The 16,006-nt window shown below is 42.5% G+C and overlaps 1 protein-coding gene across 2 annotated transcripts in view; it reads right to left on the reverse strand.

Moving 5' to 3' along the window:
* Positions 1-3,424: 3,424 nt before the first annotated feature.
* bckdhb (branched chain keto acid dehydrogenase E1 subunit beta) overlaps positions 3,425-16,006 on the reverse strand; it is a 410,026-nt gene continuing 397,444 nt past the window's right edge. For both annotated transcript variants that reach the window (XM_067984924.1, XM_067984923.1), the window contains 2 exons: positions 6,991-7,140; positions 3,425-3,860 (listed from right to left, as the gene is read on the reverse strand). In XM_067984924.1, the coding sequence (XP_067841025.1) occupies positions 7,000-7,140 (141 nt within the window). In that variant the 3' untranslated portion in view covers positions 3,425-3,860; positions 6,991-6,999. The remainder of the gene's footprint in view (positions 3,861-6,990; positions 7,141-16,006) is intronic.

Below are 16,006 nucleotides of genomic sequence, written 5' to 3' on the forward strand. Positions count from 1 at the left end.
AAGGGGAGGAGGTTAGACCCTCTCTTGTTGGAGATGGTCATTGCCTGGCACTTGTCTGGCGCTTGACGTTGTCCAGATCTTGCTGCATGCGGGCTCGGACTGCATCATTATTTGAGGGGGTGCAATCATCAGCGAACATCCCCATTTCTGACCTTATGATGGAAGGAAGGTCATTGATGAAGCAGCTGAAGATGGTTGGGCCTCGGACACTGCCCTGAGGAACTCCTGCAGCAATGCCCTGGGGCTGAGATGATTGGCCTCCAACAACCATCCTTTGTGCTTGGTATGACTCCAGCCGCTGGAGAGTTTTCCCCCTGATTCCCATTGACTTCAATTTTATTAAGGCTCCTTGGTGCCACACTTGGTCAAATGCTGCCTTGATGTCAAGGGCAGTCACTCTCACTTCACCTCTGGAATTCAGCTCTTTTATCCATGTTTGAACCAAGGCTGTAACGAGGTCTGGAGCCGAGTGGTCATGGCGGAACCCAAACTAAGCATCGGTGAGCAGGTTATTGGTGAGTCAGTGCCGCTTGATAGCACTGTCGACGACACCTTCCATCACTTTGCTGATGATTGAGAGTAGAATGATGGGGCGGTAATTGGCCAGATTGGATTTGTCCTGCTTTTTGTGGACAGGACATACCTGAGCAATTTTCCACATTGTCAGGTGGATGCCAGTGTTGTAGCTGTACTGTAACAGCTTGGCTAGAGTCGCAGCTAGTTCTGGAGCGCAAGCCTTCAGCACTACAGCCGGGATGTTGTCAGGGCCCATAGCCTTTGCTGTATCCAGCGCACTTAGCCATTGCTTGATATCACGTAGAGTGAATCGAGTTGGCTGAAGCCTGGCTTCTTTGATGGTGGGGATATCGTGAGGAGGCTGAGATGGAACATCCACTCGGCACTTCTGGCTGAAGATGGTTGCAAATGCTTCAGCCTTGTCTTTTGCACTCACGTGCTGGACTCCGCCATCATTGAGGATGGGGATGATTACAGAGCCTCCTCCTCCCGTTAGTTGTTTAATTGACCACCACCATTCACAACTGGATGTGGCAGGACTGCAGAGCTTTGATCCGATCCGTTGGTTGTAGAATCGCTTAGCTCTGTCTATAGCATATTGTTTCCGCTGTTTAGCATGCATGTGGTCCTGAGTTGTAGCTTCACCAGGTTGGCACCTCATTTTTAGGTACGCCTGGTGCTGCTCCTGGCATGCTCTTCCACAGGTGACGAAGGAGACAATCTCTGAAAGCTTGTGATTTTCAAATAAAATTGTTGGACTATAACCTGGTGTTGTAAGATTCTTTACATTTGTCAACCCCAGTCCATCACCGGCATCTCCACATCATATCCCATTTAGCACGGTGGTAGTGCCACACAACATGTTGGATGGTATCCTCACTGCGAAGACGGGACTTTGTCTGCACGAGGACTGTACGGTGGTCACTCCTACCAATACTGTCATGGACAGATGCATTTGCGACAGGTAGATTGGTGAGGACAAGGTCAAGTAAGTTTTTCCCTCATGTTGGTTCGCTCACCGCCTGCCGCAGGCCCAGTCTAGCAGCTATGTCCTTCAGGACTCGGCCAGCTCTGCCAGTAGTGGTGCTACTGAGCCACTCTTGGTGATGGACATTGAAGTCCCGCACCCAGAGTACATTCTGTGCCCTTGCTACCCTCAGTGCTTCCTCCAAGTGGTGCTCAACATGGAGGAGGACTGATTCATCAGCTGAGGGAGGATGGTAGGTGGTAATCAGCAGGAGGTTTCCTTGCCCATGTTTGACCTGATGCCATGAGATTTCATGGGGTCCAGAGTCAATGTTGAGGACTCCCTGGGCCACTCCCTCCTGACTGTATATCACTGTACCACCACCTCTGGTCGGTCTGTCCTGCTGGTGGGACAGGACATACCCAGGGATGGTGATGGAAGAGTCTGGGACGTTGGTTGAAAGGTATGATTCTGTGAGTATGGCTATGTCAGGCTGTTGCTTGACTAGTCTGTGAGACAGCTCTTCCAATTTTGGCACAAGTCCCCAGATGTCAGTGAGGAAGAATTTGCAGGGTCGACTGGGCTTGGTTTGCAGTTGTCGTGTCCGGTACCTAGTGGTCCGATGCCGGGTGGTCTGTCCGGTTTTATTCTTATTATGACTTTTTTTAGCGAGATTTTACAACTGAGTGGCTTGCTAGGCCATTTCAGAGGGCAATTAAAATTCAACCACATTGCTGTGGATCTGGAGTCACATATAGGCCAGACCGGGTAAGGACGGCAGGTTTCCTTCCCTAAAGGACATTAGTGAACCAGATGGGTTTTTACGACAATCCAGTAGTTTCATGGCTACCATTACTGATACTAGTATTTTACTTCCAGATTTTTGTTTAATTAATTGAATTTAAATTCCCCGTTGCCGTTATGAATTCCATGCACTGGTGGGGGTAAAAAATGAGTTGTCGGTAATGACTCCTTGCTGGTCTCCCATTATTTGCAGAAATTTGGGGACTCCATGGTGCGCTTAGATTAAATTGTTCACACAATGTAACAATGAATAAGTCTTATACAAAAGTGGTTAGGGTCTTAAAATCTGGTTTTGAGTCAATGGCTACCAATGTATTTAGGGTACTAAAATATTTTCATACAAAGACATTTGAGAACACAGTATAGTTAAATCAGGATCTTGCATTTACACTTTAAGGTGAATTTTTGTGTTCACCAACATGAGTGCTGGATAGCCAAACATTGTTTCACTATTAGCATCAAGTACAGGACAGACCTGATACAGAGAGAATCACTTTTAATCTGCCTCAGCAATACGTCTCTAGTGAGATACTGTCCAAACTAGCTGCTCTTGGATATTCCATGAGTCTACAAACTTTGTGACATTATAAGGACAAATGTTTGAGTAGTTTTGTGCTGTTGACTTATGCCCACTAAGAACTGCACTGAAACTAACCAAACTCATTTCAAATAGAGCACTTACAGCCAGAAGCAAGAAGACATTTCCGTTTCCACCCATCAATTTTGGGCTGAATTTGAATCTGGGGTAACACAAGGTGGTGATGCCACCGAGCCTAGATTTTATAGTTAAGGTGAGGCTGGGATCAGGAATCATTGAGAATCCTATGGAATTCTACACTCTGATCAGGTACATAATTTAACTCGAGTCTATGTTATATTTACAATACTATCTCTCACACAATAGGTATAATAAGGAGTTTAACTTTATCGCCCATTGCTGATCCATCGGTTTACATAATGTTTTGATAATTACCCCCTTTACCTGCAAGATAAAAAGTAATTTTATGTGACATTTATAAAATTGTTTAGTCTTTGCACAAAATTGATTCGATGACAGGTGAACTAAAATATACAGCTGCATCTTCATCTCAAGAGACGTTGAGAAAAAAAATCACAATAAATTATTGCAGAAACAACTTAAGTACATTTTTTTTTAATTCTTGTATGTGTAATAAAACTCACTTTCATAGCTATTACATTGGGGATCTTTAATGTGAAAGGAAAACCGTAATCAATTTTGCAGACTCAATAACATTACCTCACACAGTCTGAAATACAGGTAAATAATTGTAGAGGAACATTTTAATCCATCTTTAGATCAGCAGTAGAGGAGAATTTTGTAGTCTTGAGACAAACCTGGTTTAAAGCCCCACCTCTTCCCTTGTAGATTAAATAGAAAAGTACAGATGTAGTCAATTTTTTTTGTTGACTTCCAGGAATGCTGTAGCTGTGATACATTTCCGATCTTCTCTGCTATAGCCGGTAGTTAATTCTTAGGGCAATGAGAATTGGTCTGGATAAAATGAGACAGACGTCTGGAAAGTGCAGCAAAGTCCTTTCCGCCCTTTAGCCTCTAAAAAGGAAGGAGTCGTTAACATGAATTACAGGTAATGTCAGCTACATCTCGAAATAAATTCTTACATTAAGTGGGTGCCAGGAGCACACTGCTTATCTTCTTCCCATTTAAAACTAATACTTCCAGAAGGGTGAAAAAAACTATTCTTTTCACAACATTTTAAAATGTATCATGCCCATCCCATTGCATTTCATGCAACATGACAAGCAGGTAGGTGCCAAGAAAAGAAAAATATTAGATAAGATAAACTACTTTTAAAATGTCAAGACACTGGAAAAGGAGGTGTGACCAAACACAACTTCAACATGTTGGGGGAGGAGAAAAAGAGTACTTAAACTTTATAAATTCAATTTTCTCCAAAGTGTTTGATATCAACAAATCACAACGTGCCTAAAGATTATACCCTTAGGTCTTGTCTGACATACATTTAAGATAGATATCAGTAATCGTTTGATAGTAGATGGTTGCTATGTATCATATATGGTCAAATAAGTGCAGCTAACTGTATCCACTGTAATTTCTCATTCCCACTGTTCGTACCAGGCCTTCCATGCATTCTTCAATTTATTTAAACTATTATGTGCTTATATATCAATGCAGTCAGTTTATAGTATTTCGTACATGGATAGATGCCGAGAGGATGTTTCCCCTGGCTGGAGAGTTTAGAACTAGGGGACATAGTCTCAGGATAAGGGTCGGACATTCAGGACCGAGAAGAGGAGGAATTTCTTCACTCAGAGGGTCGCGAGTATTTGGAATTCTCAACCTCAGAGGGCTGGGGATGCTCAGTCATTGAGTATATTCAAGACTGAGATCGATAGATTTTTGGACTCTAAGGAAATCAACGGATATGGGGATTGGGGGGAAAGTGGAGTTGAGGTCAAAGATCAGCCATGATCTAAATGAATGGCGGAGCAAGCTCAAGGGGCCATATGGCTTACTCCTGCTCCTATTTCTTATGTTCTTATGATACCGAACTGTTTTACACTGGTAGCATTGAGCATGGAAGGAGTTGTAGCAGATTGTTGGCTGAGGCCCTGTGCAGAGGGGGAAGAGAAGAAGTAGGTGGGTATCTGGACTGGGTTACACCAACTTGCCAAATGTGGGATTTAGGGATGGGGGTCAAACTTTATTCATCATTCTGATTGTACTGGGTGGTTTTTTAATGGGATGCGATGGTTGGGGGAGGTAGCATATATATTGGAGCATCACTCCTGACCACAAGTGTGCCAAGTAGATCTCTAGGAACTAGCCCTAGATTTCCTAACATTGCAACAGTTCCAATGAGACCATACGTTACCCATTCACATTAGTACATATCCTGCAGATCATATTCACGTTTTCTGCTTGAGAGGTGGAACTTTTCTACATCATGGACACGCACAGCAAGAGTTGAGCAGAATGAGAGGTGGGGGAGAGGGTTCTCAGTATTTGACAAGAAGGCCCATCAAGCAAGAGACTGGGTGCCAGGCAGGGTATCTTTAGCCTTCCAAGTAGCTGTTCAGAATGGCTGGGAGATGGGGCATATCCACTATGCCCTTTTGCTACTGTGCTCCAATATTACACTCATGATGCGGTGGAATTTGTAGAGTCTGTGCAGAGTGTGGTATGTTTGATGGATGATTTTGAGTTGACTTTCCTGTATTCTGCCATAAGTAAGTATTTGCTTCCATAACTCTCCCCATTCCTGCTCAGTTATCTGGCAATGCTACTTTTAGGACTTTGGTTGGCTGGCAAACAAGGTGCATAGGGTGGAAATAGGTCTGGGGAGCTTTCTAATTTGTGGAGTCAAAGTACTTTGGGGGACAGAGAGGGTAAGATTCACTATAGTTTGCAGGTGTTGCTGGGTCCTGAAGGTATTGCCTGATTTACATCCCTAAACCCCTTCACACCCCTAAAACTCATCTCTTTAACCAAGTATTTTGTTACCTCCCCCCTAATAAGTCCCCCTTTGGCTCAGCGTCTTTTATTATCCTTATGCCTCGGTGATGTGCCTTGGGATGTTTTTCTATGTTAAAGGTGTAAAGGTGCTGTAGTGGATTTGGAGGTAATGGAACAAGTCTAACCGTTATTTGTACTGATAAGGACTTAGGCAAGGATTCAGGTGGTGAATACAAAGCACTAGGACTCAACTGAGTGGGTGGGTTTGGAGCAGCAGCATCAGAGTATGGGTAGGTGCGTTACAGCAGCACTAGCAACCACTGAGTCTGGGACATGGTGGAAAGGGATTTTGGACACCCTGCACCAAACCATTTTAAATTATGGAGCAATGTAAATTTTGTTTGGAAACTCATATGCCATATTATATAAGACAAATCATGAAAATATCAACTTGTTGCTCATCATTACACTGGTAACTGTGAAAATATATGATTACCACAATGCCCTTGATACTGTTTACAACAGATTCTAGATTCTGTTTTGGTGTTTAACTTAAATGCAAAGAATAATTATTATATGTAAAGAAAGAAAGAAAAAAAACAAACTTGCATTTATATAGTGCCTTTTAAGTCCTCAGGACATGACAAAGCACATCATAGCAAATTAAGCACTTTTGAAGTGTAGTCACTGTTGTAATGTAAGGAAAATGTAAGGCACTGTATTGCCTCTTATTATGGAAATACGTTAACCCACTTAAGCCTTAAAAATCATCTTGTCTAATAATTGTATGATAAAGTTTATATTGTATGTGTTTACATTACATAAGTAATTTCCAGCAATCTACTAAGAATTTTCTTTAAATCCTGCAGTATGACAGCACAAAGGATGGCCAATACCCCTTTTTCTGACCATCATGTAGTTTGACAATAAAGAAAACAATCAGATTGAAATTGGAGCTACCCTTTTAGTTCCCCCATTTTTCAAATGATGAGATCGTGCAGGTTTGACTTTTAAAATCAAAACAGCACATAACACATAAAACAAATGGCAGGAAGCAAGTTAAAGGATGTAACTTAAGCCTTGGAAGCTGATAAATGTCAAATTACTCAAACTTCATGATCTCAACTGATCACCTTCTCCGAATCACTGATTCAATTAGTGCCTTGTAACTCACTTGCAGATTTTGTTATTCTATATGTGTTTCAGATGTTAACCCATATCTTTTTGAAATTTTGAGGTCTCTTACCTGCCGCACTCAATAATTTATCATTTTCCGCACAGCATCAAAACACTTCCATTTGTCTGGTATGTAAAAGGATTCAAAGATGTGCGGGAAAGGCGTGTCATATCCACAGACTCTACTGATCGGCGCCTCCAGATTGAGAAAGCATTCTTCCTGTAAATTACAAAAGAAATGTAATATGAGCTACAGGTTTCAGTGACGATCAGGTTTTGTTTACAAAAATTAACCTTCTGGGTGTTTGAGCTGCACGTCACAAAGCACAAAGTGTACTCTATTTAGTCCTTGCTCTATCTAGTGCAAGTTTGTGTTAACAAATACTGTTTTTGATATGGTGCATTGTGCTTTGAGCACTTCTGGCCCAGAATGGATGTGGTAACATCATATCAGCTGGTTTAGTTTTCACTGACTGACATTTCTTTTCTCCGTGCAGCAAATCCTTCCATGTTCCCTTATCTGCATAACATTAACCTGACTCATGAAAGGCAGATTGAGTTTACAGAGGAAACATGCAGCATGCCACACAATGATATTACTGTTCCTTTTTTTTGTGTTTAATAGGTCATATAATAAGAAAGGATCTACTTCAAAGCTTTGTTCATTGATATAAGGAATCTTCAAAACACTTACTATAACGGAGCTTTCTGGAATAATGTGTAATGGTAAGGGTATACCTTTCCTCTGTGAAGTAAAACTAATTTATGTAAGTTCCTTTTGTCATCGTTCTCTGCATGTTCAGAATACCACACCGACCATAACAATCGGATGCTTAACCTCGGAGACATGTAGCAGCATTCCAGCATTAAAATTGACCTACAACCATCTTTGAAAATACTTCAATATAATATAAGGGGAAGAAATATTCAATGATTCTGTACTGCTCTTCTCAAGAAATAATTTGTATCTGACAGGGGACGCGGAATGCACTAAGCAGTAACGAACCAGAAAAATGGTAATCACTGTTTCGATACTTTAAGCAGACAGTACTGGTAGGAGACATACAGTGTTCAGTTCCATTCACAATTCCTCAGATAATGAAGCAATCCATGCCCACATGCAGCAAGACCTGGACATCATCCAAGCTTGGGCTGATAAGTGGCAAGTAGCATTCTCGCCACACAAATGCCAGGTAATGACCATCTCCAACAAAAGAGAGTCTAACCACTTCCCCATGACATTCAATGGCATTACCATGGCTGGGTACCCCACCATCAACATCCATACGGTTAGCACTGACTAGAAACTCAACTGGACCAGCCACAAATATACCGAGAGCTGGTCAGAAGTGGGATATTCTACAGCTAGTGGCTCACTATCTGACTCCACAAAGCCTCTCCACCATCTATAAGGCACAAATCAGGAATGTGATGGAATACACTCCACTTGCCTGGATGGATGCACCTGCAGCAACACTCAAGAAGCTTGATTCCAACCAGGATAAAGCAGTCCACTTGATCGACACCCCATCCACCACCTCAAACATCCACTCCCTCCACCACCTGCGCACTGTGACTGCAGTGTGCACTATCTACAGGATGCACTGCAGCGAGTCTCGAAGGCTTCTTTGGCAGCACCTCCCAAACCTGTGACCTCCACCACCGAGAAAGACAATGGCAGCCGATGGATGGGAACACCACCACCTCCAAGTCACATACGATCCTGACTGGGACATATACTACCATGGGTACGGTAGCATAGTGGTTATGTTACTGGACTAATAATCCAGAGGTCTGGACTAATAATCCGGAGCCATGGCAGCTGGGGAATTTAAATTCAATTAATTAAATAAAATCTGGAATTAAAAAAACGAGTATCAGTAATGGTGGCCATGAAACTACCGGATTGTCGTAAAAACCCATCTGGTGCACGAATGTTCATTAGGGAAGGAAACCTGCCGTCCTTACCTGGTCTGGCCTATATGTGACTCCAGACCCACAGCAATGCGGTTGATTCTTAATTGCCCTCTGAAATGGCCTAGCAAGCCACTCAGTTGTAAAATCTCGCTAAAAAAAGTCACAATAAGAATAAAACCGGACGGATAACCCGGCATTGGACCACTAGGCATCAGACACGACAAAGGAAAACCAAGCCCAGTCGATCCTGCAAAGTCCTCCTCACGAACATTTGGGGACTTGTGCCAAAATTAGGAGAGCTGTCCCACAGACTAGTCAAGCAACAGCCTGACATAGCCATACTCACAGAATCATACCTTTCAGCCAACGTCCCAGACTCTTCAATCACCATCCCTGGGTATGCCCTGTCCCACCGGCAGGACAGATCAACCAGAGCTGGCGGTACAGTGATATACAGTCAGGAGGGAGTGGGCCTGGGAGTCCTCAACATTGACTCTGGACCCCATGAAATCTCATGGCATCAGGTCAAACATGGGCAAGGAAAACTCCTGCTGATTACCACCTACCGTCCTCCATCAGTCCTCCTAAATGTTGAGCACCACTTGGAGGAAGCACTGAGAGTAGCAAGGGCACAGAATGTACTCTGGGTGGGGGACTTCAATGTCCATCGCCAAGAGTGGCTCGGTAGCACCAATACTGACCGAGCTGGCCGAGTCCTGAAGGACATAGCTGCCAGACTGGGCCTGCGGCAGGTGGTGAGCGAACCAAGATGAGGGAAAAACCTACTTGACCTCGTCCTCACCAATCTACCTGTTGCAGATGTATCTGTCCATGACAGTATTGGTAGGAGTGACCACCGCACTGTTCTCGTGGAGGCAAAGTCCCGTCTTCGCACTGAGGACACCATCCAACATGTTGTGTGGCACTATCACCGTGCTAAATGGGATAGATTCAGAACAGATCTAGCAGCTCAAAGCTGGGCATCCATGAGGCACGGTGGCCCATCAGCAGCTGCAGAACTGTATTCTAGCACAATCTGTAATCTCATGGCCTGGCATATTCCTCACTCTACCATTACCAACAAGCCAGGGGAACAACCCTGGTTCAATGAAGAGTGTAGAAGAGCATGGCATGAGCAGCACCAGGCATACCTAAAAATGAGGTGCCAACCTGGTGAAGCTACAACTCAGGACTATATGCATGCTAAACAGCGGAAGCAACATGCTATAGACAGAGCTAAGCGATTCCACAACCAACGGATCAGATCAAAGCTCAGCAGTCCTGCCACATCCAGTCGTGAATGGTGGTGGACAATTAAACAACGAACGGGAGGAGGAGGCTCTGCAAACATCCCCATCCTCAATGAAGGCAGAGTCCAGCACGTGAGTGCAAAAGACAAGGCTGAAACGTTTGCAATCAACTTCAGCCAGAAATGCTGAATGGATGATCCATCTCGGCCTCCTCCCGATATCCCCACCATCACAGAAGCCAGTCTTCAGCCAATTCAATTCACTCCACGTGATATCAAGAAACGGTTGAGTGCACTGGATACAGCAAAGGTTATGGGCCCCGACAACATCCCAGCTGTAGTGCTGAAGACTTATGCTCCAGAACTAGCCACTCCTCTAGCCAAACTGTTCCAGTACAGCTACAACACTGGCATCTATCCGACAATGTGGAAAATTGCCCAGGTATGTCTTGTCCACAAAAAGCAGGATAAATCCAATCCGGCCAATTACCGCCCCATCAGCCTGCTCTCAATCATCAGCAAAGTGATGGAAGGTGTCGCCGACAGTGCTATCAAGCGGCACTTACTCAACAATAACCTGCTCACCGATGCTCAGTTTGGGTTCCGCCAGGACCACTCGGCTCCAGACCTCATTACAGCCTTGGTCCAAACATGGACAAAAGAGCTGAATTCCAGAGGTGAGGTGAAAGTGACTGCCCTTGACATCAAGGCAGCATTTGACCGAGTGTGGCATGAAGGAGCTCAAGTAAAATTGAAGTCAATGGGAATCAGGGTGAAAACTCTCCAGTGGCTGGAGTCATACCTAGCACAAAGGAAGATGGTAGTGGTTGTTGGAGGCCAATCATCTCTGCCCTTGGACATTTCTGCAGGAGTTCCTCAGGGCAGTGTCTGAGGCCCAACCAACTTCAGCTACTTCATCAATGACCTTCCCTCCATCATAAGGTCAGAAATGGGGATGTTCGCCGATGATTGCACAGTGTTCAGTTCCATTCGCAAGCCCTCAGATAATGAAGCAGTCCGTGCCTGCATGCAGCAAGACCTGGACAACATCCAGGCTTGGGCTCATAAGTGGCAAGTAACATTCGCGCCAGATAAGTGCCAGGCAATGACCATCTCCAACAAGAGAGAGTCTAACCACCTTCCCATGATATTCAATGGCATTACCATCACCGAATCCACCACAATCAACATCCTGGGTGTTAGCATTGACCAGAAACTTAACTGGACCTGCCACATAAATACTGTGGCTTCAAGAGCAGGTCAGAGGCTGGTTATTCTGCGGCAAGTGACTCACCTCCTGACGCCCCATAGCCTTTCAACTATCGACTAGGCACAGGTTAGGAGTGTGATGGAATACTCTCCACTTGCCTGGATGAGTGCAGCTCCAACAACATTCAAGAAGCTCGACACCATCCAGGACAAAGCAGCCCGATTGATTGGCACCCCATCCACCACCCTAAACATTCACTCTCTTCACCACCGGCGCACCGTGGCTGCAGTGTATACCATCCACAGGATGCACTGCAGCAACTCGCCAAGGCTTCTTCGACAGCACCTCCCAAACCCGCGACCTCTACCACCTAGAAGGACAAGGGCAGCAGGCACATGGGAACAACACCACCTGCACGTTTCCCTCCCAGTCACACACTTGGTATAGATATCCTTAATCAACTTTTTTTTTTAAAGAACATCATCCAGAAGTTTATTTTTCCGACAAATATAAGTTTTTAGGGAAAAAAGAAACCTGCTCCATTACTTGGTGTAGTGGTTATACTAGTGTAAAAAGTTACACCTAAGACTTTTATGCCAGTCAGTTGGAAAAACATCAGTCATATTGGTACATAAGTTGGACCCCCATGTTTGGAGATCTTAAAACCCAGACCTTACAGTACTTGTGCAGATTTGTAACTTTGAGGTTTAAGAAAATATTAACTCTCAAATTTTTGTTTGTAATGAATTTAACAGTGCATCGGATGTCTAATATCAAACTGTTCTTTCACTATTCTGCGTGTGCTTCATCAATCAATCATGCCTGAAAGTGTTGTCAAGTTCTATGAAATAAACGAGGTATTGAGATTATATAGAAAAGATTTTTCTTAATTGCCCGAATGCTCTTGCAAACACTCTCCATCTGAAACATGGATAGACTGTACTACAACACACAATTAACATGGAAATGAACTAATAATATTCTTCAACAATTATAAATGCCATCAGTGTTCTGTTAGAAATAATGTAAAATGCTGCCAAACTCGTGACAGTAGCTGTTGAAGAATTAGTGATATTAAAGAAATACACGGAAGTTATAGTAAACCTTTATAAATCACTGGTTAGGCCTCATCTGGAGCATTGTGTCCAGTTCTGGGCACCACACTTTAGGAAGGATGTCAAGGCCTTAGAGAGGGAGTAGAGGAGATTTACTCGAATGATATCGGGGATGAACACTTTTCTCTTTCATAGAAAGCCCTGCCATTAATCCCATTTAGTGTCATTTCAGGTTCAGTGTTCAATTTGATTTTCACTTATCAGAATTCTAAACATTAGTTCAATTTTTAAGAAGTGTATATGAATTTTTTTTTAACCTCAGTTTTGTGATAAGTTACACATTGGCTACATTTATATTGCACAAAGAACCACGCTAGTGGCGCTAGTTCCTGGATCTCAGGATCCAGTAGGATCTCTCGCAGTTGGCTGCAATGTGAAACAGGCCTTCCGGATTATGGGCTTAGTGAATCTTAGAAAATTTAAATTCAGATCGCAGACCTCCACGCATCAGGTCTTAAGCAGTATCAAAAACAGCATTTGTTTCATATGATCAAACACAGAATTGCGCCCTGCACCACACTTTGCCGAATACCTGCCTGGAACAGCACAAAAGAATGAAATGCAAGACTTCTAATTAAAACTAAATGAGCAATCATCTGATTATTCTCTTTTCTCAAAAGATGTGCATTAAATTTGCTTTTTACAAGAAACATTTTGAAATTGTATGTGTTGCGAAGAGCAGAATGCAAATTATGCTTTGTCTTCAGAACACTCATCTTTGATAATGTGAGACAGGTTCTATTTTGCTTTTCAATACTGCATGTTGTGCACCTAAAGTAACGATTCAAATTGTAGCTAGCATAAAATTTGATGAGCCTTTTGTGGTTATGCTTGTGGTTTCGATATATTAACTGTATTTTTAGATTGTTTCTTTTCTTTTCCCCTGGGCAGTGATGCGAATCTTCATGCCTTCTTTCAGCCAAGCGGTCAGAGCAGTCTAGACTGTGGACTATTTCATAACCGCTGCTATGGTGCCTCTGTAATCAGTCACCAGAGTAAGTTAGCTATCCTCAGTTGTCTGATCCTTCAGTAGATTGCTTCACTATCATAAAATGCTCCACCCAGAAGCTTGGCTCAGAACTTATCAACTTTATGCCACTGTGACAGCGAGATTTGAGAAAGATGAATTATTTTTGTAAATGTAACATAAGTATAGAATTTTTTTAAAAAATTGTTCTTGGGATGTGGGTGGTACTGGCAAGGTTGCATTATTGCCATTCCCCAGTTGCCCTGAGGAGGTGGTGATGGGCCTTCTCCTTGAACTGCTGCAGTCCCTGTCATGATGGTATTTGCACCATAGTTTTACATAGGTAATTCCAGAATATTGACCCAGCAATGATGAAAATATGGCAATACATCTCCATAAGGTTCCTACTTAGAGATCTACTTTTGAGGCTGATTAGCCGTAGTTTATCAAGTTGTTCCTCAGTTCTTCCCTCTGATACTACAGACATGTTGTGTCGCACTTCAGAATTTTTGACCTTTTTGTATTGGTATAATTATCTGGAGGTTCTTTAAAAAAAATCCCAGCAAACATTTACTCATTAGGGATTGGAATGCCGTGTCCTTTTGAGCTCTACAGAAGCTTGTTTCAAAGAGGCATTTTGGGGGTGGGGGGTGGGGTGGGGGAAGGGGGGGTGTAGAAGCTGGTTTTAATAACAGTCCTATTGGCCAAGCCCCAGACTGCGGGAGGGCCAGAGATCAGCTCTAGTTTCTTGATCAGAAGGAAGAGAGAACACAAAGAGAAAACACACGGTCAGGTCAATTTTGTAGGCCTGGGAAGCCTGACCTGGCGAGAAAAAGTTTGCTCAGCATAAGCTCAGAGCTAATCAGATTCAGCGAAAGGACTGCTCAGGAAAAGTGAATGTTTAGCTCACTAACAGGACCACTGTGGCTAGTTTTGTTATTTTCTATACTATGGGGAAGTTTACTGGGATTACTGTAACTGTTACTCCTTATGTTCACTCGCTAAATGTAAAATAGTGCTGCTTACCAATTTATATCTGGCCTCGTCTCACTAAAGCATTGATCAGTCTGTCTTTTGGAAGATTGGAGGAGCATACGTGGAGCATATGTCTATAGTAATCAGTTCATATAGCAAGGAGGTTTTATTGTTACACCCCGGTTTGCATTATCGTCTGACGAGATTTTGGGCAGTAAAGTCAAACTCCTGATAGTAACAGACAATGAGATCCACTTATGGGAGAAACCCGTGACAATGAACCCGATAGAACATCTACAGCATAACAGAAATCTGTGAAGTATGGCATTAATACGCATCCCCCCCACTTTTGGTCATTCTTTGACAGAAAAAAGTGCATTTTATATTCACACTTATGGTAAATGCAAATTTTTAAACAAGACAAACCCTAATTGTTGCAACGAAAAATGAATGTTGCTGTGGCTTGAAGCCCAGGACTTTGGTTGTGCACCACCAGGGGTCAAGAAAACCAAATTTATTTTGCCGAATGATCAGTATATTGTAATGCAGAAATGTACAAGCAAGACCAAATTCACAGTGATGTTGAAGCACACATTTAGTGATATGAATTGTTAACTGCTGAGATATTGTAATCAACAGATGAAATAGTTGAGATCAGAAATTAGTTGCCATTAAACGAGTCATGTATAATTTCAAAGAGCGTTAGTATTTAACTGTTTTGGAAATGGTTGTGGAAAAACCATCTGCATTTTTATTTGTTATTAAAAGAAATAAGAGAAGGGAGGGCACATTTTTAAGATAAATAAAAGTGGCAATTGCTGAAATTCTGAAATAAAAGCAGAAAATGCTGAAAGTGGTTGATTAACACCTGAAAGAGGAAGATATGTTAACATTTCAGTGTAGCTTTTTTATCAGAAATGTGTCTATATCCTGTATTTTATGGATTTATTTTGAGAGTTTCAACAAAATCATATTACATGTTGATATGACAACTTGTGGGTAATATAGTATCCTTATTACCATTATAGTCATTCACCCCAAGGGTAATGCTGAATTTGTATGAATGTAGAGACTGAAATTAGAGGTTTGCATTTCAGATACATAGCTAACATGTAATTACTTTGTAACTGTTTATATATATATATTCTAATTTGCATTTTTTTCTTCCATCCTTTACATAACATAGCTTTATCTACCCATACTCGTGTTTTCAACAAATTATGTATTTGGACCACAAGGTCTCTTTGCTCATCTACATCTTCTGGCATCTTTCCATTGAGTATATACTGCCATTCCTTATTTTTGCTTCAGAAATGGATTATCTCAACCTTCTTTGTATTAAATAGCAGTCTGTCCATTCAGCTTACCTGTTTATGTCTTGCTGAAATCTTTTACAGCCCTCCCTCATGTTTACCAAACCCTCCATATTTGTGTCATAAGCAATTTTTTTTATATATATGTAAAAAGTTGAGCCAGCACTGACCCTGGGGTACTCAACTCTTCTCCAATCCAAGCAATACCCATTGAACATAACCTTTTCCCTGTCCATCAATTTGCTATATTCCCTCTTTCCCAGACCCATCACATTAAAGGTATTCCAATGTAAACCATGCAAACTTCTTTTTGTTATTTTAGGATATCTCAGGAGTTTCT

Source organism: Heptranchias perlo, chromosome 5, assembly GCF_035084215.1.
Source record: "Heptranchias perlo isolate sHepPer1 chromosome 5, sHepPer1.hap1, whole genome shotgun sequence".
NCBI lineage: Eukaryota > Metazoa > Chordata > Chondrichthyes > Hexanchiformes > Hexanchidae > Heptranchias > Heptranchias perlo.